Source organism: Aplidium turbinatum, chromosome 2 (assembly GCF_918807975.1).
Source record: "Aplidium turbinatum chromosome 2, kaAplTurb1.1, whole genome shotgun sequence".
NCBI classification, from domain to species: domain Eukaryota; kingdom Metazoa; phylum Chordata; class Ascidiacea; order Aplousobranchia; family Polyclinidae; genus Aplidium; species Aplidium turbinatum.
Window position 1 is genome coordinate 6286396 of NC_137473.1, and position 25916 is coordinate 6312311.

Here is a 25916-nt window from a genome sequence, read left to right on the forward strand (position 1 = left end):
TGATACATATTTTTCACATTTTCAGAGTTAGGTGAATACACTACGTACAATATAGGCCAATCTTATTAATTTCTGGCCTTGCAGCTAATCCAAAGTAGGTGGTTATGGCCGATGAAGGTTTACTTTCTGAAAAGAAGAAAAATGGTCAACGGCTGGCTCATAGGGCGTCTAACTTCGGACATTCTGACCGAATCGTCCAGTCAGGACTCGAATTACGGTTCAAACACTTGGACTTCAGCATCAAGGACAAACAGATCCTAGAGGACGTGAGCGGCACCGCTCGTCCAGGAAAGGTCCTTGCAGTCATGGGGCCAAGCGGTAAGTCACAAGTTTTACGACGGCAAGACGTAAAGATTTCGTAAAGACGTAAAGATTAATGAAAGTTTTCATTTAGTTTCTTTTAACGTTTTTAAGTTTGAAATTTTCTACTTGTACCGATGTGATACACACGAGAAAATTTAAGAATCTGGCAGGTTTTTATCGAGTTTTAGTATTCTGAAGTCTTGATCAAAGATAGTAGATGTTTATGTTTGTATTGATTGTTGAAACTTTCAATTTATAAATGCGAAACTGTCCTGGGGGTTTAAGGGTTGAGATTTCTCGATGTCTTTACTTTTAGCAGTTAAAAACTTATCTTTTTGTACAATTTAATTTCTATCGAGCTTTGAGAGTCGTTTTGATCTGCTTTCAATGTAGTAAAACGACATTTCGTTGAATGCATCAAATGAGAAATCAAATCTTCTTTTTACCTTCGTGCGATCCTGTTTGGGGAACAACCTTGACCTTCTTTTGTCCATTGATTCGTCGTCTGAAGACGAATTAATGAAGAAATACATATTTGCTGACTTTAGTTACTTGATTACATTCGCAAGAACATTTGATGTAAATAGTTCTTCAATCCACTTGGCTGTAGGTTGATTGTAATCAGTTCCGTTAAATTTACATGTGACTTTCTATTCGCAGACACATTGCATGCAATCTATTTACAAAACGTGGTTATATTTTCTCTAATCTGTGTGTGCCATAAAACACAACACAGTGAATGCGATGTTGTGCTTGCAGACAACAATGAATATGGAGTTTTTGGTTTGTGTTAGGTTTTGTGTCTGTGCTAGCTATCCACTATCCACATGTAGGCTACATTACTACCCAAGCATGTGTAATGTGTATACTATATATACGCGCATATTTCAAACCTTTCAAGGTTTTACGACCTTTTCCCGTTCCTTGATGTGCTGGTATATCGATTATTGTAGCTTGTACTATCTTTTACGTTCCTGCAAAGTTAATAAAGAAAATAAAATTATAAAATACGAATCTTTATTTGTACTTTCCTTTTGGTGGTCTACCCTAGCCAAATCGCTTTGCCATGCGATGTTATATTTCAGGCCTCGGGCTAATTGTTTCAATTCACATAGAAGAGAAACTGCAGAATAAGCATTTTGGTCGTGAATGTTTTCATTCTTCGTCTAATTTTGATAAGCCATATGGCAGGATAATAGCCAGTTAAAAGTGATGTTAACTCTGCCTTTGTTTCTTTTACCGGGATAATATTTTAGTACGTATTACTCAGTGGCCTACTGTTTTGTCCATCTTGGGTTACAAGGTCAAACTTTTCATTTTTTTCGATCAAGCCATTTCCTTTAAAGCTTTTTGCTGATCTGGCACTTTAGCTTTTTTGTTATTTTGTCGTTCTATTTTCGTCTGAGAAATTGCTTTGTTGAAAACGCTGACGTGTTAAAAGTGCTTTTGATAATGATGAAAATTAAAATGACCGCTTTTCAAAAGGTTGCCGCACTTTGTAATAGTTTTATCATGATTCTAAGTCTATAAAACTAGTTGATGAATGGGACTGCGGAATAATTTACGCAGTTCAACCATGGGCTAAAGGTGATGGATGGTATAGTTTCGAAACTTGGCTTTTAAAAGTTGTCTTTGGCATTGCTGCAGCATCTTTGGACGGAAGACTGGTTCAAACGAGAGAAGACCTCGAAGTTGGTTGGTTGACATGTTGTGTTGATTCAATGTATGTTAATGAACCATCAGTCATTCTGTGCAAGCGTTGCAGCATAAAACAGTGCCCTGCATTTCACCAGTTGGAGATTGTTGACCGCGTTTTCTTCCTGGACTTATTGAAACTTAGACGTTTCCACCTCCAACAATATCGGAGAACGCTATCATGGTACAGTTGACGTGTTGGTGGGAATAATTTCTTCAAGAACTTTTAGGTCACTTTGACGATTGAAAATAATACATTTTTGGTTTAAACCTTTGTCCTCGGACTGACAAAGCCTTGTTAGCTTTCGCATACTTGTAGTAGAGACTTTTGACGCAGGGCCGGTCACCGAGATTGACAGAGTGAAGTTTTCCGATAGCTGAAGTCTTGTTGCCGGGGAATTATTCCATTCATTAGATGCCGCTAAATGGAGAGCAATCCTTAAGGTGCGTTGCTCAAGCGCACACCCCAAGAGCCGAACCAGCGCCGCTTGATCTCGAAGCTTCTTCGTTCACGAAGTCACGCGCTAACCAACTGAGCTATCGGGGCAGACAAACTACTTCTACATAATACAAATAAAACTTCTACATAATACATAATACTTCTACATACTACATAATACAGACAAACTACTTCTAATTATTAATATCTCTTTCGAGTTTAGCTGAAGATGTTTGGTTGGGAGTCTATGAAATTCCGTCCCCACAATACCACAGTTTTAACCTTTGTACGAAATTCTAAACCTCGACTTTGGATTTGGAATTTTGTCCCGAAATTCAACAAAAAAAACTCAAGCTTATAATAACATCTCATTGGGTGTATGCGTTACTACTCCATAGGTTTTCTGCAAGAAGTATGCGCAAACTTTCATTTACGGCGTTATAGCCAAACTAAGTACATTCAGTACCGTTGTTGAACGTCGTAGCATTGCAAAAGCAATATTTATAATTAGAGAACCTCAATCGCTCCGCAGAGGCCTACTCATGCATATGCAAATGTTAATGTACTATACTGCTACTGCTACAGTATGTGCGTGATCTTTTGATGCCAATTGCCAACAATGAACTAGATCTATTACACCATAAACGTTGCTGAAATAACTGTGTTGCTTCGGATAAATCTGATCTGGTTGTTTCAACGTTCATGTATGTCACTTATTTTCGACAAAAATTCTTGACAATGGTTGAAATTTTCTCTTTCTTGTTAGATTCTATTCATTACTAAGGGATGGTGATTCAACCACCCTGCAATTATGACGAGCAAAACAAGACGACGTTGTCTTGTCTGGCCTAGAGGTTAGGTTAGTTATGAAATATCTTGATCTCTGTGTTGGTTGTGACATTTCCAGGTTTGTCAATCGGTGCTTTGTGTTGCGATCAGCGATCTTAGCTTCGAAAAGCCTTTTTGGTTACTGACCTGTAAGGTAGGCGTTACATAGACAGCAAATCAACCGTTTTTTTACATTGATTGAACGTCAACGTTGAATGAATGTAAAAAACGGTTGATGTGCTGTCTGTTTATTTCTTAGCAGATAGATTTAACCAAAAGTGCACGTAACTTTTGTTACAATTCTGTCCAGAGTGCTTTTGAAGAACGAACTTATTCTTTTAGGGTAACTCTTTGACAAAATCTTAGTGAAACTGACTCTTATAATTGGATGTACCAACAGCGGACCTTTTGAGCCACCGATTAAGTAAATCATTTAATTGGATGATCCAGATACAATTTGCCCAACGTTCATGGATAGATGAGTGATTGGCCGTTTTAATCACCGATTTATGGTTGGCGCATAAGAAAAAATAGTCCTGGAAATCAGTTGCCTAACCAGCATACTTCATTAATCGTTGAATCCATTGTTAGTGCATTCAATTCTATAGCTTGACTCACACACTACCTTCACGGTATTATCTACTCCTCACCACTGCAACAATAAAATTTATTGTTCATTAAATTTTGTGACAATTTTCCCAAGCACTTTTTCATTCCTTCGGCTGCGCTGTTTGGTTTTCAAATATCTGGGAATTTTAGGTCAATCAGATGTAGCAATACGTATAGATAACTAAAACAAAAGAGTTTAGTTTTCTTTGGGGTTTCTGAGGAAGTTAATTCTTCCATTAGACTTAGATAGCAAAAACAATTTTTTTACATTGGTTCTACTTCTGCAGACGTTGAATCCATACTAATAGAACCCTTTTTATTATATAAGAGCATGCGTGGGGATTTGTTTGAGATGCTTTTTCTGAATGAGTGCATTTCGGTTCGGAGTCGAGGCAATTCCGCTTTGTACCACTAGACGGAAATCCCTTGGCTGCCTCTTTCTTCCGCCAGGTGGGAATGCGAGCTCCCAAATTCTATTATGTTTTTTCACAATTACCATCACAAGTATATTTCTGGTCCATTTATATGCAATTTCCAAACTTGAAGATAGGTATAAAGCTTGCCTGGTGGGTTTTTATTTCAAATTGTGGAAGCAAAATTATTACCAAAATGTCAATAAATGCCGTTTAATTTTTTTGGCGTAGATTGATCATTGATCAACAAGTTCATGAATTCCAAGTCTTTTTCTCCCTAAGTGCTGGATTGTTTTCAGTAACGTCTGTTGCTGTTCTCTGCGTCACTGTGGTACGTACTGTGCTTGACGCTCAATGTTCAACATCAATATTTCATTATTTTTACAATTTCAGGTTCAGGAAAGACGACACTCCTCAACATCCTTGGTGGTCGCATTGAGTGTCCTCGTTGCCAGGCAACCATCGGAGGACAACAACTGACCAAACAGACTCGAAGGAAGATCAGCTATGTCCTCCAGCAAGACATCTTCTTCCCTAATCTGACTCTAAAGCAAACTCTTCAAGTTAGTTTTACTTGTGCTTTCATTTTTTGTGTTGTGTTTTTTATTATTAACTACTTCTCATTTCTAATGCTGGTGACAACTGACTGGAATACCGCATTGACGTTTTTATGTCGTCTTTTTGTCAGAAACACAGCTTGTGCGTGACTTTGTTTGGTATTGTGTGTTTCTGTTTTGTTGCGAAATGGCGTCGAACTTATTTTAATGAAACCCATTGATGGATTGATTGAATTGCGAACATACCACCGGTAAATTTCAGAAAAATAAATCAAATTACTTTCAAGTGCTAATTTTTAAACCTTGCAATATGTCAGGCTTCGTCGCTCTTTTTCCAGCGTAAAGTCATTAGCGGAAGCTGTGTTTCCACTTGACAAAATGTTATAGTATTTCAGTTAATAAAAACTGAGAAAAAGAGGGTTTCCGTTGTGAAGAATCCGGAGTGGAAATAGTGGTGGGCGCATCATGGCTTTCCATTCAGGTATCCGCGATAACACGATTGAAACAACCGCACACGAACCATCGAACTTTTTATTTTATTTCTAAGACATCACCTCAAAATTTGCTCAAGCGCCATCAAAGGAGGTGAAGACTTTCTTTTTTAGACACTCCCTGCAAAAAAAGGTTGTAAAAATAAGAATGCTACTGGGGAACTATCCAAACGGCTAGAGGGAAATTTATTTGGCTGCGTTTGGCAACACTTCTCTATTGGCTATTTATCTGAAACGGTATCTTGAGTGTAAAAGTATATTGAAATGCTTTGTGGTTCACGTTTTCTTCAACTTTTCAATCTAAAAGGAAAAAACTGCAGCGAAGGTTAAGTAATGGAGCAGGCATTAGATCAACCCAGCTAACTTGCCCTTTTATGTTTGGCAACGTTGAAACGACGTATGAAGGCCAAATTTGGTTGAGTGGGTGATCAGCTGATCAATTTCTTCAAAGCTTGCGAACATGACCTTTAAACAAGCCATGACCTTATAAATATTGGATGAGGCTTTCCAGTTCGTTCCGAGTGCATTTGAGTTCATTTAGGATGCAAATTATTATCTTGGAAGGTTATTTAAGGTTAAAGCTCTTAACCCAACGTTATTTTCACTCAAAGGTTTAAATTGGACTGTTCTAAGAGTGATCACATTTCGTAACCGAAGCGAAGCTTTCCAATCAATGTCATCCATTTTTGGCAACTGTGCCTTCGCATAGTGATTTAAGATTCCCATTTTGTTTTCCAACTAATTAAAAACTCTCATTTTTAAAGTTTTTTATGGAATATATCATTTGATAACTTTACATTGTGGCGGAGTGTATAGGGTGTTTGTAGGTGGTTTTACTCTTCAAATCTTTGGGGTGTTTAAAGTACTTCAGTGGTTGTTCACTGTTGTGATGGTGCTCAAAAAGTTTATTTTAAGAAGCGATATTGAAATATTGGAACAACCTCAATTTTCGTAGAATTATCATCATTGCAACAAAGCCGTCTCCATAACAACCGAGCCTTTCTTTCGGCACAACCCAACCACTAAATCCTTCCTTTCATGAATTCAACGTCTACAGACGTTGAAACAGTTTCGGCTACGAATGCGAATCCAACATTTCACATCCGGCATTCCTGAACTTGGTATTGTTGCTTAGCTCATGGACAATTGGTTGGTGCCAAACCCATGTCCATTGCAATAGTCTGTTTGTTAGTTTTGATGTAGTTACTTATCTGTTGAAAGCTCTCTTTTGTGTATCGTCAAGGGGTTTCCGAGTGATAAGGCATAACGTCCAGTAAGCATTAAACGAAACATTGCTTATTTTGAGTCATCGATATAAATGACAAAAATAACGCAAATATTGTCGTAGTGAGATCAAGGTTTCATTGGCGGCGATAAGATGTCTTGTTAGTTTGAATGTGAATTAGTTTTCATCATTAAGCAAACGTTAGCTGTGCCTGTATGATGGTACTTAATCATAATCTTGTTTTTCAACTTTATCCCTTGCCGCTTCTTTGTTGTGTAAAATTTGTTTTACTTCCGTATCTGCTGCCTCACGTATAGCTGTCGTAAAATAAATAGTTTAGTAATCGGCAGGTTACTGTCTAATTTACATGAATAGCAACTTTCTACTTGTTTTCATATCTTGTCTGTTGGTTCTTGCCTCTATGAAATAGCCGGCTGGATGAACTCTGATCGGCCACAAACTCCCAGCGATTTTACGTTGATACAGCGTCTAACGATATTGGGGTGAACATAAAACAAATGTTGCTTAACTGTCCTTGGCGTGATCTCGGATGAAAGATGATTGTCTGTACAAAGGTCAACCACCATACCTCATGAGACCGGTTTTATGCGACTTGCCCAAATGCACACTTGCACAGCGCTCTTCGTGGCTATCAAACCTGCACCAATCTTTATTCATTTACATTTTACACCAATCAATTACACGATGCAAAGATGCACTGCGATATAAAGTGTAATATTAGTCGTGTAATTGCTGTGCCCACCCGTAGCTTTATGGACAGATGAGAGGATTTGGTTTGAAGCGTGCTTGTAGTTTTGTGCAGAGCTTTTACCGCTATGTTGGTATCTTCATCAGTACAATGCAAATTGTCAGGTTTTTGGTGTGAATTGTTTATTGAAACAAGCAATTTACTGTTCAAAGCATGTTTGGAACTTACTCAATTTTGTCGAAGCAACATTCAAGACGAGGGAGTTTTATTTCGAAATGACACTTGAGTTCCGAAACATCATATTTAAATACCCCTTGTAATTTCTGTTGCCTAACTGTTTTAAATTTGTGAAAATGCTTAAGTATTTGCTATCAAAATTTGACCCAGTAAAAGTTGCCGTTTTTACGTCGTCCAGACGATGAAGGTATGATGTCAAAATGGCAGAGTTTGTTATCTGCAAAGTGGTTTACCAATGTGCGTTCGTTTGCTGCTTTCCGTCGTTGTATTAGTGTCGCTCAACGTCGAATGATTGACTTGACCTCAACCTCTGTTTTATCTTTAGTTCGCTGCCGAGCTGCGTCTTCCCGAGACGATGACGTCACGCGTGAAAGAGGAAATCGTCAGCGAACTGATTGACCAGCTGGACATGCAGAAGTGCATAAATACAAGTCAGTTCACTGTATTTGCACAATTGCAATGCTTCGGCTTGCATTCAGAACCTAGCAAATCTTTTGTTACATCGATGGATCGTCTGCTGACGATGAATCGATGCAACGAACGGTTAGTTTACTGGCCGGGCAAATATACTGCAACCGACACACTTGCAACCATACGAATGACCGGCTATGTTTTGTTGTAAATCTAATTAAATCAAATATAGTTATCACTTTCTAAAACCTCTACAACCAGTTTCACCCTAAAAGGGAGACCATCAGAAGGCCCTTATTGAATTAGAATTTTTAAATCTAATTTTATATTTTTTTGTTAGTATGCTTTGCTTGCTTCTCTTTGCTTACTTTGCTAGTATGCTGAAGACTTGCTAAAGTTGCATAAATAACTTTACAACATACACGCTGCTGATGTAAGTAGATGCTTGTGCTAATGTAGAGAGCTTTCTAAAGGTCTTGGGGCACATGTCTTTAAACCATTCACCATCTTGAAGTAATAGTAGGCTATCCAACTACCCATGCAACAAATTTACCGTTTTTCCCTCGTAACAATGTCTAGCTACTGGAAATACGGCAGTTTTTTTGCCTAAGTATTCACTTAAAATACAGCACCAGGGGGCTATTTTAACAATGACTTGGAAGAGGCAGGTTATTGGCCACACAACTGGGCACGTGACAAACAACAAACATTGGAAATACCTTTAAAAGCCTATCTGGGTTCAACATGAATCAGGTATTTGTTTCTTGAAAGTCGACGTTTATAAAAAAAAATCTCGTACGTTGCTAAAATTGCCCGATCGAATTCCTTTCAAAAAGCAACAAGTGAACGCAGTTTGAGTCAGAGACGAACTGTTTCGGATGTAAGTTTAATTGGATAAAAAACTGCGATTTTGACAAGATTTTCTGTTTACTGAAAAGCTTCGTTCTCTGCCGTGTACATTCTTTCTTTGGACGTGTTGCCTTGTTGGTGTCTTCAGTATAAACAAACTCACTAATATCGCTATTTCTTGGTTTATTTTAGCGAGTGCTGAATTGTGAGTATTGGCAGCAATGTTTAAAACTCTACTTGAAGCTCACTTGTCATCTGGTTTTTTTGCTATTTTTTGTTATCGTGTTTATTTATTTTTGTCACATGCTGTCTTCGTCCTAACATATGTGTGACAGCAAAATTGGACATGTGTAAAGCAAAAGCGACTCAATTTCTTCATGTATGTTTAGATTTCTTGACAGAAGTTTACACCTCAGCCAAAAATAACTTTAAATCAAATAAATTTTATGTCCTTCAGTTTCTCACCAGCGAGCAAAAGTTGCAATCTTTCTATATATAGTTCCACAACATACTTCAATACTTTGACAACACGGCCCATACTATAAAAACGCTTCAGCAGTTTTGTAATGACTATAAATACATAATTCATACGATTATTATTGTTTCGATAGGGCAACTGTAAACACTTTTCTTGCATCAAATGTAACTATTGCGTTCTCATAGTTGCTTCAAGGCAACCGCAAGAAAAGTGAGACGCTCTGGTCTCAATTTGGTTTGTATAATGAGAAATGGACTTGAGTTGTCTGGTTGCTTTTCTCCTGTCATTTGTTTGTTGGAGGGCAGACGGACAAGGGGAACTGTTTGGGTTTCGCAACGCTTGATGTGGAAGAGGCAAGATTGGTTAAGTAAACATCTTGGCTACTCGTTGAATCATTTCTGGTTTTGTTGTTGATGTAACATAGCCAGACAGGAAAACGATGCAAAACATGGCCCTGTAATGTGTGAATCCATCTGGTTGGTGAAGTGTAACTTCCCGTTAGTGGAATGATTACTCATAAGTCTGTCAGTTCATCAATTTTTGTAAATTGGGAAGTAATATTTCATTGCACACAAACAACCAAAACGATGGCAAGACAACATTCAATCATGGACCGGACTCCACTTGACGACACTGGGCGAGTTGGCTCAAAATCGCCACTCTTGGAAGCAAATAAGCCATGTTGATGCGCAATCTGCCGCAGGCGGAGATAACGACTGATGATGATGATGATTTCATTGAACATTTTTGCCACCAATGCCAGGATTGTAGTGGCACTGCTTGGGTACCCAGCACGAGTTTTGGAGAGTTTATATCTACTGTAGTTCACCATAATTTCGAAACGAATCATCTCGAAGTAGCTCCTGAAAGCTATGTTTACAACATGATTTTTTGTTATTGAAATTTGTTGCTTGAATTTTCCCTAATCGAGAAAAACATATAATTGTGCAGTGTGCAACTGTGCAGTGGCATGATGGCAGTTCGAATCTACATCTGGAAGTCGAGAAATTAAGAACGATACAGAAAGACATCCCAGTTAACAAATCTTCGTCTTACATTGATCCAACATGTACAGACAATGAACCGACGTTGAAAAGGGCTGATTGGCTGTCTAGGTTTTTGACATCATATGTGGGTTGGACCAGAAATAGTCACTTGCGTTTGCTAATTTCCACGTAAGGTACTAAAACAATAAAAATGACTTTTGACACCTTGTTACCTGTTCCATGTCTGTTTACATAACAGTTTCCGCCCGCGGATACATTCCGATCCACAACGAGTAAAACATTGGGCAGGGTTGTATCGGAACGTTGCGTATTGGACCAGAAGAGCAACCACGATTTTTGCCGTCCCAGAAAAAAAAAAACCCAGACAGCAAAATCCGTCATTTTTACATTGATTTAACGTCTACAGACGGATTTTCCTGTTTGAGGTGTTGTCCTGATGAAAACGAATCGCTTGTCTTGTCATTATCCGGCAAACATGCGATCAATATCCTCGGCTAGCAATAGCTTTTTACATTGTTTCAACGGCTGGCAACGTTGAAATGATGTAAAACAATAGCATCTTTCTTAACTAAATTGCATTTTTGTTCAGTTATTGGAGACAACATAACAAGAGGGTTGTCCGGTGGGGAAAAGAAACGAGCCAACATCGCCAATGAGTTGCTGACGGACCCGGCTGTTCTTCTGCTTGATGTGAGTGAAGCCTGGGCCCTGATTTTTCATCTTGTCTTATTCACCATTTTCTCTTGTCACTTCCCAGTAAAACATGATTTCAACCTTGTTTTAAAGTAATTTGCAAGAAAACATTTCTTTTTGGCAGATGACACCAACCCTCACTAAAAGTTAGTTACTTTTTACTTTCAGACGTTCAATCAATGTAAAAATATGTTACTGCTATTTTGCTTTTGCATAACTGTCTAACCTCTTAACGTAATTTATTCAGAATCGATTTCGCTACAATAGCGGGATCTTCAGCTTATTCAAAAATCACCATACCCGCTGAAATTTCATAACAAACGTCCCTGCATCTCATAATTAACTGGAAACACATCAGAAGAGCCTTAGGCACTTCAAAAATATTATGCAAAAATTACTAAGATAGCACCTTAAACAGGTATTTGGCTATCAAAGTCCTAAAGCTCATACGATCACAGCAAACGTTGGTGCCAATGCAGTTAGCTTGTTGATGATAACAAATCATCATTTTACATCAACTTAGCATTTGCAGACGCTGAGTTAGTGAAAAACATGATTTGCTTTCCGGGATCATATCAACAGTATCACATCGTGAATATATGTTCCAAGAATTGAACTATTGCAATAGCTTTTGACATGTGAATGGTGAATAGAGTTTTATAATATGATCGTTGGTTTTACATTAATTAAATGCAGAATGATGTATAGTTGATGACAGTTTGCGAAGTAACACCTCCCTTTGTGTTTGGGGTCACTTGGGGTTGTTTGTGTTATGCGCAGCGATAAAAGCGAATGAGTAATATACGAAACAGAAAAGGACTGGACCCCTACTGGCACATTGCTGACGTTTTGTTCATGTTTTGTTTTGAAACGTTGCTTCAACAAGTTCTGCAAAAATTTGAATCTCATTTGCCGAGGTTTGTTTCTGATGCTTGTGATGTCACAAATAATAGAAAATGAAGCTGGAAATAAAAGAGAAGCTGAGCTCACAGTTGGAAGGGATAAGTTTATGTCAATCTTTTTTTTTTCGAATTAATTTTTTTTGGAAAAATGAATGAAAAGGTGAGAATCTTGCGTCACCCTCGTAACACTTCGGAAGCGGGTTTCCACCCAAATTTATATTGATTCACTGTTTACAGACATAGAAAAAAGTAAAAAATCTTAAAAAAGCACTGCGTTAATGTCGACTGCATAGCGAGTGGTGAGAGCCCTGGTCACCATCACCAACGCTCGGAACGGATCTGGTTCGACAACGCTCAATAAAGAGCACACAACTGTGGCAATACGCTCAATAACATGCTTGAATAATTGAATATGACAACGACGATTGGCTTCCTTACCTTCCCGTCCACTCAATCTAGATTTTCAACGAGCGGGCGTAAGCCTGAATACGACGCACTGGGTTCTTTTAAGTCCAGCTGGGCTCAAGAAAACATAACCTTGTATCGAACATGTCATGGCTGAGTGAATAGTAGTGACGACATAAAATCATAGATGAATCAATGGCGATGTATCCTGCTAGAAAAAATGGACTTTTTACATTGTGTTAACGCTGTACATTGAAAGGTGTGCTTGTAAAGATTTGCATGTTCAATGCGATGGGAAAGACTAATTTGTGGATTTGAGTTATTTTCAATCAGTTTAACACTTTGTGTTACTTTTATGCAATGTCAAGGAAAATTTATAAATACATCAATGTGTGCACATTGAATCATCCATCCCAATTTGAATCGATTTCTCTATACTATTACTGTAGCAAAATCGATTCTTAATAAGTTACACTAAGAGGTTAGATTGTTGAGCAAATGCCAGCATTTGATGAATTCATGTAAAATAGCAGTACCATCCCAATTTGTAAAGGATTTTTGATAAATTTTTTCTTTCGCAGTTTTTAGTTTATTTTTGCGCCGCTGTCGACATTGTTAAACGTTGCTTGATCAATGATCATGCTTGCTACTCACAGAAAAAGATAAATCTTGATAGGATAACGTTGAACAAAAACCTCCTTGTTTGACAGATATTTTGAAGCATGGAAAATGTTTCAGCTTTCCCCTCACGTGTCATCTCCACAGAACGGATAAAAAATCCGCCAAGTTATGAACTCGCAACTTGTTTGATCTTTCGCTGTTGGTCCAGCTTGTAGATGTAGAGCCAAACATATTATGTTTTTGCGTTGATGGGATGTATGATTAAGGATATGAGCGATTGTGCAGCTCCCCAGTCAGCAAATCAACTTTTTCACATTGATTCAACGTCTACAGACGTTGAATCAATGTAAAAAGGTTGATTTACTAGCTAGTGCGTTGGAAATGATATCTCAATACGGATACAGTCATTTCCGAAGCATTGCTACAGCTTTGTTCGCCGTACGGTCAATTCAATCATCTCAAGCTTCTATATCTATGCACTCATTTAACCCTTATGTTAGCTACTTTAACCATCTTATTTAGCCTATTGATGCCTTCTGCTCAAGCTGCCAATAACGTAATATGACTCGATCGCTTCTGGCTCGGTTCAGATTTCTAATTTCCTTATTCCGTCTTCTTTTTTAACACAAGGATACTCCCAATGCGTGATAGCAGAAGCAGAGTTTGCAAAGGGCAAACCTTGTAGCACAACATAAAATTATGGTTGTACTTTGATGGTCTTTGATGGTCCACTTGATGTCTGGTTGTAAAAAGACATTTATATAAAAAGTGCGTTTAATGGACCAACTTTAGCTAACTTTGCTCCCCCAGTAGACCTATGTCCCAAATAATGACAGAATCGAGTGCTATTGCATGCTATGCCGGTGGAGTTTTAGCAAACCTTTGTCACAAATATTCTAACTACACATTTGTCTATTCATCGTGTCTTATTAAACAAGCCCCGTGTCATTTCGGGTCATTTTCTATTCAGGCATCCAGTTAATGCTGCCACATTGTTTATGATATGATGTTCATTGATTGCAAATTGTTCAGCTTGCGAATTCCGACTTTTTCAACATCAAGATTACGTCTGGTATCGTGAAATGTCCGTTGTTAGGTGTTCCTTGGTTTGGTGTGGGGTAACAAAACACCTTCTGCTATTTCTGAATTGAATTTCGCCAACTTTGCTCTTTGTCGTTCTTCACTGTCCTTTTGACCTGAGCTTGTTTAATTTTGCTGGCCTTGTCACTTCACAAGTTCGCCTAATGGACGTATTCTAAAGATAACTTCCTTTCCAGCCAGAGACAAATAAACGCTGACAAGCAAAATGTTTTGGAATGTTTTAGCTTACTTTGAATTGGAACAGCACGATCGTCTTTCTAATTCTATGCCATCCAAGTTTGTAAGCCAACCTCATCAGTTCAAGCTGAGGCATTTGCACTGCTGGCCTTATTGATCGATGGTTTGCTTCAGTGACGATACATTACGGGACGCGAAGCTCCGCTTTTCCGGCCACATTGGAAGGGTCAATTCTCAATTTTGTTATTTTTTTTCCACTTCGCTACAAGCTTGCTTTCAACTGAAAAAACATTAAATTATTTTAAAACTAACTTCACTCAAATGTAGTTGGATCAATGTAAAAATTACGGATTTTGCTATCTGTACCCTGGCGTCAGAAACGAACATTCCTCTTGCGCAAGAGACGTATATAATTCTTTTTACTTTTTGGCTCACAATATACTATCTTTTGACGTTGATCGAACGTCCATTGATGGTTTAGCAATGTTGCTTGTAGTTGCTTGTGTTTGTCAACTCTCAAGCCAGCATATTATCAGTTTTGTTTTACATTGATTCGGCGTCTAAAAACGTTAAACCAAATCAAAAAAGGATCAATTTATTTGGATGCTTACTTGCAACATCCAGTATGATGTCATATGTTCATTGAAATGCGTTCATGTTTCAATTCCAGGAGCCGACTTCTGGGCTAGACAGCAGCACAGCGTACGCCCTAACCCTTTCCCTGAAGAGATACGCCGTGCAGAGCAGTAAGACTGTCCTAATGACAATTCACCAACCTTCTGTACAGGTACTTTGCGTTTCAGAATGGCATTTCTATTTTAAACTTTTTCATATTCAATCAAATACAAAAAACCTTCATATACCTGATGACTTTGTCAGTTGTGATGATAATACCATGCCTTGGTAGTTGTAGCTTCATAAGGAATTAAGACGTAACAACTTTTCACCATTTGCAATAACCTATTTGTATAATAACATGGAATAAAAAAAATCGAATCGAAACCAGTAAGAGGATTGTGGTAAAGCTAAGAATATTTTAATTTCTTTACTTGTCGGTTTGCTGTAATATGTAAACTTAACCTTTCCATTGTCTTACAGATGTTCTTCCAATTCGACGACATCCTCTTGCTTAGTGGGGGGAAAGTCGCCTATTATGGCTCCCCCGAGAATGTTCTCAAACACTTCGAAGAAATGGGTTTCACGTGTGACGTCACGCATTACAACCCTGCCGACTTTATTCGTAAGTGCGGGCGCAAGAAATCATTAACTTTTTCGCATTGATTTGTTTCCGGCAAACGTTGAATCAATGCTACAGAAGGATTGAGTTGCTACCAGACAGGGTAGATCCCAGCTTGCAAAAATTGTCCTTTTTACATTGATTCAACGTTTAAATTATCCGCTGGAGTTGCTAATGCCACAAGATGTTCATTCCAAGCAAAGCAAAACTATTCTTGGCATTTCATTGCTGTTTTACGGCTACCACTGGCACGGGAGTAGGCTAGCTCGCTCCAAGTTAGCCTCCTTAACCAAGCACAATCTTTCGCATCTTAAAAATATAATTTCAAGTTAAAAATTCCTGAAACAGGCTATAAAATTAGCAAATGAAATCGAAATGTTGTTCGATTTAGCTCAAATCTGTCGTCGTTCACAGAGAATAACATTAAAAAAGCTGACCCAGCTAACAAATTAACTATATTTTTACGTTGATTCAACATCTGTAAACGTTGATTCAACGTAAAAACAGGTGATTTTTCGGCTAGGAATGGCCGTTCCAACTATCCAAATGCAATTAGTAATACATTGTGGTCGTTATTGTCAATCTGTTGCGATGACGCCAGTTTTCCTTCAGCGGTTCAGTTGGGTTCTTGTGTGAGAACTGGAGTAAACAAGATTGAAGAATATGTCTTCGCTCTATCTTCACGCGTCATTCATTTCAATTTGAAGATAACATTGAGCCCGGAGTCGTATTGCTTAGCTTTGAATGTTTGCATTGTGACGTAGTCAACCTTCTCTCGACGTCAAAACGAAAATCATTTTGGTCAGCTTCTAGAAATGATTTCATCCAACAGTGAACATACTCGTCAGAGAATGCAACCATGTTTTGATTGTTCTTGGCTTCTTGCTGGTCCACTTCTGCTTGATGTTTCTGTTTTAATGTTGTCTCCTGCGTCGCTCAGGGTGAGAACGTTTGTACGCGCCTTGAATGAATGTGAGTTCAACAACTTCCGAAAGCACGCAATTGTGTCTTGGCAATACACAATTACACATAATAATAATGTGCTTGAAAACAAACACAGGCTAACGCCCGGTGGTTGAAGATTTAAATTAATTGGACGGGAAGGCAAGAAAGTCAATCTTCTTCAAGCATGCCTTTAAATGTCTTGCCAAAGACACATCCGCATGCTCTTGGGCGGTGTCGAACCGGCATCCTTTCGAGTGTCGTTCCAGGGCTCTCACCACCCGGCTGTGCAGGCGACATAATAGTAAACGTGTGTTTTTCGGCAGTCGAGTGTAGCATGAATTCGGCGATAGACACGTGTTTCGCCCATGAGGCTGGGCTCATCAGTATCACACCACTAATTCACATGGTTAGCGAAACACAATATTCGCTGTTCTATATTGAGTAGTCAGGTAGTGCTGACGCCAGGAAGATCGCTCCTTCTAAACTGCATAATAATAAACAGCGGACTTACATACAATTGAACCCAAGAGTGCCTGAAATAGTGGTCCCTTTAGTTTCTTTCGAAAAGCTACGAAACCAAAATATTAAATTTTCACTCGAAAAGTTGTTTGGTTGGTTGATTGTTTGCTGCTCTGATTCTATCGCCTGGAGGTTTGCAAAAGCGACGAGCACGTTAAGGTTTTGTCAATTTCAGTTTTCCACAGGAAGTCCTATGATGTTAAAATGTCTTTGATGATGAGTATGTTTCACCACATCTTTAGGTTTTTGTTTATTTTCATTATTATTCCACACCTCCGCCTAATTATAACAAACAACGAGAGAGTGATTCTTCTGTTTAGAAATTGTATCATTTCCTTTTGATGTATTGACGGCCAAGATGATGATGATGCTGACTCAGGCAAATGAGTCCTTTTCTACATTGATTCAACGTCTGCAGACGTTGAATCAATGTAGAAAAGCACTCATTTGCTTGCTGTGTTGTTTTGCTGCTCAAGACCCACCTACTTCGAACACTGTGACGATGACACATTGTGAATTATAATTAATTAATTGCTTCCGTCTTCTTGTTTGAACTCCATCGAAATCGAGGGCTTGTGTCTAAGTTAGTCTGTGTGGCCGAGTGGTGAGAATGTCTGACCATCGTTCGACAGGACGCTGGTTCGACACCGCCCCAAAGCATACTGGAACGTCAGATTAACGTAAAAACTAACTTTACGCTCTCACTTACTTTATACATCTTGTGATAGTTCAGCTTAATTTGCACCAGTAGAACGCATCATGTTATTTAACTAAATGCCTGGTAAACAGTCTCATTAAATTTACGCTCTCACGTTTACGTCATTTTCACGTAATTTCGCAGCTGTAAACTTGGGAAGGAAATAGGCGAATATTCAAGGCCGTTTTTTAGATGATAAACGTGTTAAGACTTCGGTTGCTAGGTCATGCAATGCTCCAAATATTTCATTGAATCTCATTAATCTATTTTTCTTGTGTTAAAAATAATTGTGTTGATGTCCAAGGTAATTGAACGCAATGGACGGGCTATTATGTTACCCAAGAAGGGACTGTGCTCAATCTTTGACATGATTTAACTATTTCGTTTTTGTTTGCTACGTATATTGGTCACTTATCGCTGTGTTATTGCTGCAAGCAACACTTGCCGTACACGTCAGCTTTGTGAGAGCCAGTTCGGATGCTGATATTGATGATGTTGATGTTGCACAGTGGATGTTGTGAAGTCCGGCACAGAAGCATCAGAGAAGCTGATCGAGGCATCGAACCGGCGTCGATTGAACACCTTCGATTGCCCAGTGCTTAGGCGGGACATGGACCAGAAACACATACCTTTAGGTAAGAACTTTCCAGTTGATAAAAACTTGCCATTTTTGCATCGTTTTAGTCCAGAAACGTTGAAACGATGTAAACATGAGCTGAGTTTGACTACAATAGAAGAGATATATAAAATGCAGGTTAGAGTGTGTATACCTATATAAAGGTTATTCTACAAATGCAAAAACTATCACTGCGCAACAATCGCCTGCATTTTCAGCAACAACTATAGGTTTCATTTGTCGGGAACTTTAATTTCTCGGCCACTTAAACTTTCGGTTGGAAAGTATTATTTTCGGTTGCCACCGCACTGCCACCGCACGTTGCCACCGCACGGCGGATTATGATTTTGTTGTTTGCGTCTTCTAGTCATCTTATGTCGGAATGAGGTAACCCCATGACGTCACCATGGCCCATAAACTTGTTGCGTGGTAAATAATAATATTGACATGACTGGTGGATATGAAGTCATTGAATCATTTGTGGGCTGTAAAAGCCGATTTGGAGTGTAAATAACTGTTTCAGATGTTTGTATTTTTTCTTTCTGTTGGGGTACCACCGTTTCGATTGTAGCCTATTAACGGGTGTCAGCTTCAATTGTTTTTTTCAGTGGCGATTATTTTAGGATCTATCAAGCTGTTTTTAGAGATGGATCAGCTTCAAATTGAATTGAGTTTAACAATACTTGGAACAATCTAGCTTGCTTGTTGAATTCCTGCTTTCTAGCAGTGAAGCAATTCCTAAAAAAAGCTTTGTACCATTTGCATTACAATTGCGCTGAACGAAACTTGTACTCGCAAAAAATCGCTTTGACATGCATTGCATAAGTGTTGAGATACTTAGAAGTGTGCTATAGTAGATGACGCCCATTTAAATTGACAGTTAACGCATAATTTTTTGGGATCTACTTAACCCATTCCTAGCTCCCGGCAAGCCCCAGTCTGTAATTTTTAATTCGTGGTCGCTGCTGCTTCTGCAAAGATTGCTAGTGTTGCCGTTTTAAAAATAAGTGCGGTCCTCGATGTTACCAGGAGTAATAAACAATTGCAGTCACTTGCCATCGGCAACTGCCACGTCTACACAGAATAAGGGGAATTTTTAGTATGTGTTTACAAAACGTTTGGGCATGGTGGTTTGGGTAATAGTGAATCGATGTGAAAATGGCGTAAATCGAACATCGATTTTTGGTCAATTCAAAATTGTCATTTTGCAGTTTCCCGTTGCCATTTAAGTGCAAGTTGTTACTTTTCTTTGGTTAAGTATAATTTTTTAGTGCTGAGTCATTTTGCTGTTCCTTTGCTACTGAACTGCACAACAAAATACACCAATCATGCAGTTTCTTTTTTTACCGAGGTGCACCCAAATAGCAAAGTTAGGTCAGTTTACATTGATTCCACGTCTGCGATGCAAAAAAGATTGGTGCATGTCCTTAGGATTTTTTTCATTAAAAAACATCTTTAGAAATATACTACCGTGGTATTGAGGTTAATGTGAATCTCTTCACATATTTTTTTTTCGTTTTGATCTTATGATTCATTTTTTGCAGTCATGTAAAATCCTTAGATGTAGAATAACATTGTTTAAAAATTATTCTACTCTTGCAATCTGGTGAGTAATGACACCACTACAACCAACTCAGTTCATTGTGCTGTCATAGGTAATCACATTATGACGTCACAAGATGACACAACAAAAGTTTCCGTTGACGAAGAAAACAATGAAAAAGAAAACGGGTGTAAAAATGGACTCGCAAATGACGTCAAAGATGCACACCTTGAATTTGATGGTGTAATTGTTGGTAAGTGGACACTGGAGTCACAACAAGCAGGTTCAAAATTACCTGCTATCGATATTTGGTGTGGATTTTAAGCATTTGGAATAAGTTTGTGTTAATACCCAGAGTAATGCTTCTCGGCAGCCGATTGTAGCAAGAATTGACAGCGATAGACACCGTGTTTCGCCCATGAGGCTGGGATCGTCAGTATCTTCTTTTTTTTTTCTTTTTTTCGGGCAACGCTCAGAGTTCAACGATCGTCAGTATCGCACCACTAATTCACTAATTCATGCCACAAGGGTATTCGACCACCGCTTTTTCTAGTCAGTTAGTAAGAAAAGAGCCAACAAAACCAGCAAGCGCCAGGGGAGGACATTGTGAAAAAGGGGCGTTCTTCCTGGCTATCAGCACAAGGCTGAGCACTCACTAGTACAGCGAGCAGTTGCGATTCGCTAACCATAACGGTGTAGCTTCCACGCTAGCCATCGAGAGTGAACTTTGTTGGTTAGATAAATGCCCAAACTGCAAGCGAAAACATCGTTCTATAAACTTCGGCGGTTGGACCAACGTTTGGTTCAAAATACGATATGTGAGGTTCTATTAGAAACTTTTACGACTAAGCTTCCAAAGAACAAAGAAACATTTTCAGCCAGAGGTGAACAACATAATCACAACTGGCGTCAAAACGACTGTTTATATTTCAACTCTCAGGACATTAAAATCATCGACTTACATTTCAGATGGCATCACTACAAAGCCAGGTATGCATTCCAGTGACCTTCTCTTGAATGAACCGCAACAAAGATGGCCGACATCGTACTTTCATCAAACTAAGATTCTCACAATACGAAGTTTTATCCAAGGAAGGTTAGAACTGGCACAGCTAACTTGGATTTTTTTTCAGAGAGAAAGAGATGTTTTCTTTACCTTTCCAGATTACAAGTCTAATTCGTTTCGTAATGAGCACTATTTTTTATCATTACAATATTTCTATTTTCTGTTTTCTATTTGAATAAGAACATTCTGATCCCAATAAGGGTGAAACAGTTTTTTGAGGTTTTATATTAACTAGCAACTATATTTGATGTAATTCCCTCTGCTTGGCAATTGTTGCTAGTCGTTTAGCACTTTTTGTTGTATTAATTTTATTTATTGTAAATCAGTTTTGGCGGCGTGAAAATGAAACACTCGTTTAACGAACAACCTTGTTAATTCACAGATACCGTTACATTTCAAAGCTGAAGTTGATAAAGACAGTTGGAGTAGCTATCATCATGGGTTTGGTGTGGTTTCAAATTGGGCGAGGGGATGTCACTGAAAGTAAAGTCTTAGACATCGTTGGGTCCCTCTTCTTTCTCTGTCTCTTCAACGCCTTCAATTCACTTTTCGATGTGCTTGTTATATGTAAGTAGACGTGGTATGTGCGGTCCTTATCATTTAATTTCTCTACATTGCTTGATAAGCGAAACGTGGTTTTCAATTGCCCGTAAAGCTTAGAACAAGCATTGTGCGAAAAAAATGTATTTATGCCGGATGTAATTTGTAGATTAATTTTGATACATTTCAAATTATATGCAAATTCACTCGGATGCATATTGCATATATCTTAGATAGGAACATGCTCCATTGTGACGTTTTGCCAATAGTGCGCTTTTTCATTGTTTGTAAAGACACAAAAAGCTTTCCAACTGTTTCATATTATGTAAAATAAGTTTACATGCAAAGCATAAATGATCTTCTTCACAATGTAGATTGACGACCTGTTTTAGCTTGATGCTGCGAGTTTGCTGTGGTAGTAGCGAATCGCACAAGCTAGCTACAGCACGCCCACTAGCTAGTGCAATTTGCTATTACCACACCGAACTCGCAGCATCAGGCTAAAACAGATTGTTAGTATCTACATTGTAAAGTAAGCAAGGATCATGCTGCTAAAAGCGAAACTCAATCTATTACGTAAATAGTCTAGTTTTAATTTCAGCGAATAGTTTTTTGCAAATATTTCGGAAAAACTGCTGTTCATGTTGCTTCGCAGCAGACAGCAAATTCGTTTTCAACATCGATTTTTAATGTTTCAACGTCGCCAAACATTGCTAAACGATGAAAAATGGTAACGCTTGCCTTCGAGGAATGGGTTCTTTTTTCTTTTTCTCCATTTTGCTTCAAAGCAGCCTGGTTTCATTGGAAAACAGCAGGATCGATCAGTTGTCTACAGCCACTCCTCCATTTCTTTTTGTCGTTTGCAGCGTTTGATTTTAATTTTATGTAACCATCTATTTAAAATAGAATTTTATGCGTGTTGATAATATCGGAGTTTGCTTTATTTGTTCGTTTTACGTATTTTCAAATTTTCTTTTTTACATGTGCTGGCTGAAGATGCTATTACTATAGCGAAATCGATTCTTAATAAATTACACTAAGAGATTAGATTGTTGTGAAAATACCAGCATTTGATGAATGCAAAATAGCAGTACCATTTTTGTCGTTTATCATTTCTAATATGGTCAGTTGTGTACTTGCAGTTCCCAGTGAGCGAGAAGTGGTCAACAAAGAACGTATGAGTGGCTCGTACCGTTTGTCAGCTTACTACGTGTCCAAGTCCTTCAGTGAACTCCCCCTGTGTCTTGTGCTCCCATCCATATCAACTGTGGTTTTTTACTGGATGGCTGGGCTCAACGGGTTCAATAACTTTGTCGCTTTTTTCGGTACTTGGATCGTCATGATCGGGATCACGATTGCGTCACAGTCGATAGGTAAGTTGTGAATGATTGTCATATGAACATAAGTGATAGCGATCATGTTAATAATCACGATCACATTGGCAATCGCAATCATGTTAGTGATTATAATAATGCTAGTGATTGAGATCATTGTTCTTCCAAGCTGGTAATGCAAAGAGCAGAGATGTTCGATTCCAGCAGACCAGGATATGACGATATTTTGGTGTTTCTGCCATCACCACGTTGCGTCAATAACAAGTCAACACTCAAGATTTTCAATAACAACAATGTTAATTCAGTCAGTGGCCAACCGCGCTGTTACCAGGGCGGTGGAGTCGGATGGATTGTGACATTTCCCGAGTCAGTCAGCCAGTGATAGACCGAGGAGTTGGAGTCGTACATTTGTCACACGGCTGCACAACCCTGGCTGCTACAACTGAGTGATTTACAACAATAAGACCGAAACTGACACTACCTTCCGTAGGTCTTTTCGTGAGCGCCGCGACGATGGACTTTGAGCACGGGCTGGTGCTCGCCATATTCGTCATGATCACCTTTATGCTGCTGGGAGGATTTTACGTCAAAAACTTCCCAATTTGGATCCGTTGGATGCGCTATATTTCCCCTTTCTATTCCGCGTGGACTTTAATGTTGTTTTTCGAGTTTGATTCAAACTCCAGAGTCAGGTGAGTTTTGCGTAAAGATTTTACGTAAAGAGGCTCACACAACGAAGAAGACTTAAAGATTGTTGAAATACTACACTTTTTTTTTTGTCATTAATAATAATGGTGAATTTGATTACTCATTGTATGAATAACAATATTCCAGTTGTCACCGTATCAAATCCATGTATTGAGTTGAGTAATTTCGCTCTTAAACACGCTTCAACGTTGGCGTTTTGTCGCTTTTACCTTTTTCTAGACCCCTGCTATACATAAGCAAGCATTTTTTTGCTTATGATTGTTAAACATATGATTGTTCAGATGCAACAGCGAGAACAGCGTCTATCCTTCGTGCGATCCTAGCAACAGCAACAACATCACAGTGTCGTCCAATCAGACCAGATATGTACCAGCGCAAGAGATCTTAACATTCAACACAGCAGACACACCGCCGTGGATATGCGCTGTCGCCATCGTTGCCTCTCTTGTCATGTTTCGGGTCTTGGGATATTTTATGCTTCGTCTTTTTCATAAACCGATCAGAAAATAGATTTTGTCTTTCTCACTGCGTTCTTGTTTTTGTTGTTGTAGAAATAGCTTAAGTTTTCGAAGATTCTTTGCGTTTTTCTTGCGGTTGTTAATTTATTGCTGATTTTGATAGTACAATACAAAGAAGAATAGCCTACATTAGGTCACAATTGAGCTTTATATGCCCAATTATGTTTTCTATCTAATAAATCAAACAGATAGTTTCAATATAATTTTTACATTTTTTCAAATGAAGCAGCTTTTGAAAATGGTAGAGTTCATAGATTGTGTTATGTTTTTTGAGAAAGTTCAAATGCTGGCTCGTTTCTTTCTCGAATGTGTATAGTCCGATTCTTTTACGTAATTGTCACATTAGTTCACTCAAAAGTTCACAACCTGAAATGTTTCTTCGTTCTTTATGTAACTCTGTTCAAAGTTCAAAGTTTCTTACGTTTAACGTAATTTTACGTAATTTCTTACGTAATTTTACGTGTATTTGCTTGGCACGCAAGCTCTGATCAAGAGACGTATCATTCATACAATTGATTCCAAGCTTTTGTTGCCACGAAAAACTTTGAAGAGTAAAACCGCTCTAAAACTCATGATCTTCAGTGCTTTATATGTATCTTTGTTTCCAAAACTGTTCCATTTCCCATTCTCCTTCACAAATTTCCACAGATCCTATAGCGCTCAGCTGACCCCAGATTTGGAACCACTAATTTCAAGTGTTTTTAAAAATCTCTTAAAAACTGTATTTTGAATTACTGTGGTGTGTTTACCCCGAAACTTTCCCTTCTTTAAAACTATGTTGGAGGTTTTTCAAAAGCGTCAGAAAAAATTAGACTTATATATGAAATGTAATCACTAAAACGTTAAGATACGTTTCACTTACGTTTAAGATACGTTTGGCTTACCAATATTTGTATTCTTCACTTGTAAGTTGCAAAGTTCCACACCTGGAAACTTAAAGGTGTCTTCAACGGAGTTTTTAATAATTGGTTGCCTTGTGAAAAGTTCAATGTGAAAATTGAGTGCCCTTATTGCCAAATATTTACGTCATAAGTAGAATACTTAAATTAAAAATGTCGCTAGTGGGCGTGTTGTAACTACGTTTGGTGCAAGCTTCTGGATAAGTCACTGTCCTTGTGTGATGACGTTTTACTTTTCAGCTTCTCTTTGCTACTTGTCGGTTTGTTGTCATCAGTCGAATCCAGGGCTCACCACGTGGAGGTTGACAACTTGAGCCCCAACATTTGGAATCATTGGTATTCGCAAACTGGACCCAACTACCGTATCATGGCTGCACAATGAGGCATTGCCAATCTAAGCTACTACAAGTCAAACGAGAGAAGAAGACTTTTCAGCTCCAAGACAGCAAAATCCGTCAATTTTACATTGATACAATGTAAACATGACGGGCTTTGCTGTCTGGGTCACTGCTGGTTAAAAAGTCAGAGTGACGCTTTGGGGCAGCTTGCTGAAGTGCTGCTTCATTATTGTGAAACAACGCACTAACCTGAGCCTTCAGCGTTTTTTGTTTTTTTGTTTTTTTACCTAGGAATTGTTTTTGTCGTACTGCCGTGTTGCACTGCAGCCGTGGTGAATAAACAAAGTCATGAAGACGAATGCATTGTTTTCACTGGCCATGACTTGCAAGATACTAAACAAGGTTACCGGATGTGTTTCCAGTGATTTTTGTCAAATATATATAAATAAAGCATCAATATCATCAATAAATAAAACAACTAAATAAAAATAAATTATCAAAGCTTGAGTTCTGCACTAATTAACAAATGACACGAATGAATAACTTTTTATTCATTTTTGACTGCTTGTGCCTTTCTACCCCAAACATGGTGACGGAAGAGTGATTTTTGCAAAACGGGATTGCAGCAGCTGCAAAGTCACTGGAAGTAGCCTACATGAGGCTTTTCTTTGGCTCGACTTTATGGTAGGCTACGTAGCATGACCAGCAAAATAAGTCGCAACAAGGAAATGGCATAAACCTGAGTCAGCCAACGAGTAGGCTACTTTCGTTTTCTTGCAAACTTCAGCTCACTTAGCCCTGCAATA

At 38.5% G+C, this 25916-nt stretch overlaps 1 protein-coding gene across 2 annotated transcripts; it reads left to right on the top strand.

Moving 5' to 3' along the window:
• The first annotated feature begins 36 nt into the window (after positions 1–36).
• LOC145764759 (uncharacterized) lies at positions 37–25463 on the top strand. Of its 2 annotated transcripts, XM_082576423.1 has the most exons (14): positions 37–318; positions 4681–4850; positions 7832–7937; positions 10841–10941; positions 14821–14937; positions 15249–15390; positions 18058–18183; positions 19820–19960; positions 20677–20803; positions 21156–21340; positions 22456–22686; positions 23138–23339; positions 23637–23814; positions 25013–25463. In XM_082576423.1, the coding sequence occupies exons 1-14, from the start codon at positions 105–107 to the stop codon at positions 25076–25078; spliced, it is 2106 nt and encodes a 701-aa protein (XP_082432549.1). In that variant the 5' UTR covers positions 37–104; the 3' UTR covers positions 25079–25463. The 2 variants fall into 2 exon arrangements, with proteins under 2 accessions (XP_082432549.1, XP_082432550.1); XM_082576424.1 differs by having other exon boundaries at positions 23637–25463.
• The last annotated feature ends 453 nt before the right edge of the window (positions 25464–25916 follow it).

Bases quoted from the DNA above. Each gene is read 5' to 3' on its own strand.
- LOC145764759 (XM_082576423.1), top strand. From the start codon at position 105: ATGGCCGATGAAGGTTTACTTTCTGAAAAGAAGAAAAATGGTCAACGG. The intron at 14,938-15,248 runs GTACTTTGCGTT...ATTGTCTTACAG, and splicing joins TTCACCAACCTTCTGTACAG to ATGTTCTTCCAATTCGACGA. The intron at 21,341-22,455 runs GTAAGTAGACGT...GTGTACTTGCAG, and splicing joins TTTCGATGTGCTTGTTATAT to TTCCCAGTGAGCGAGAAGTG.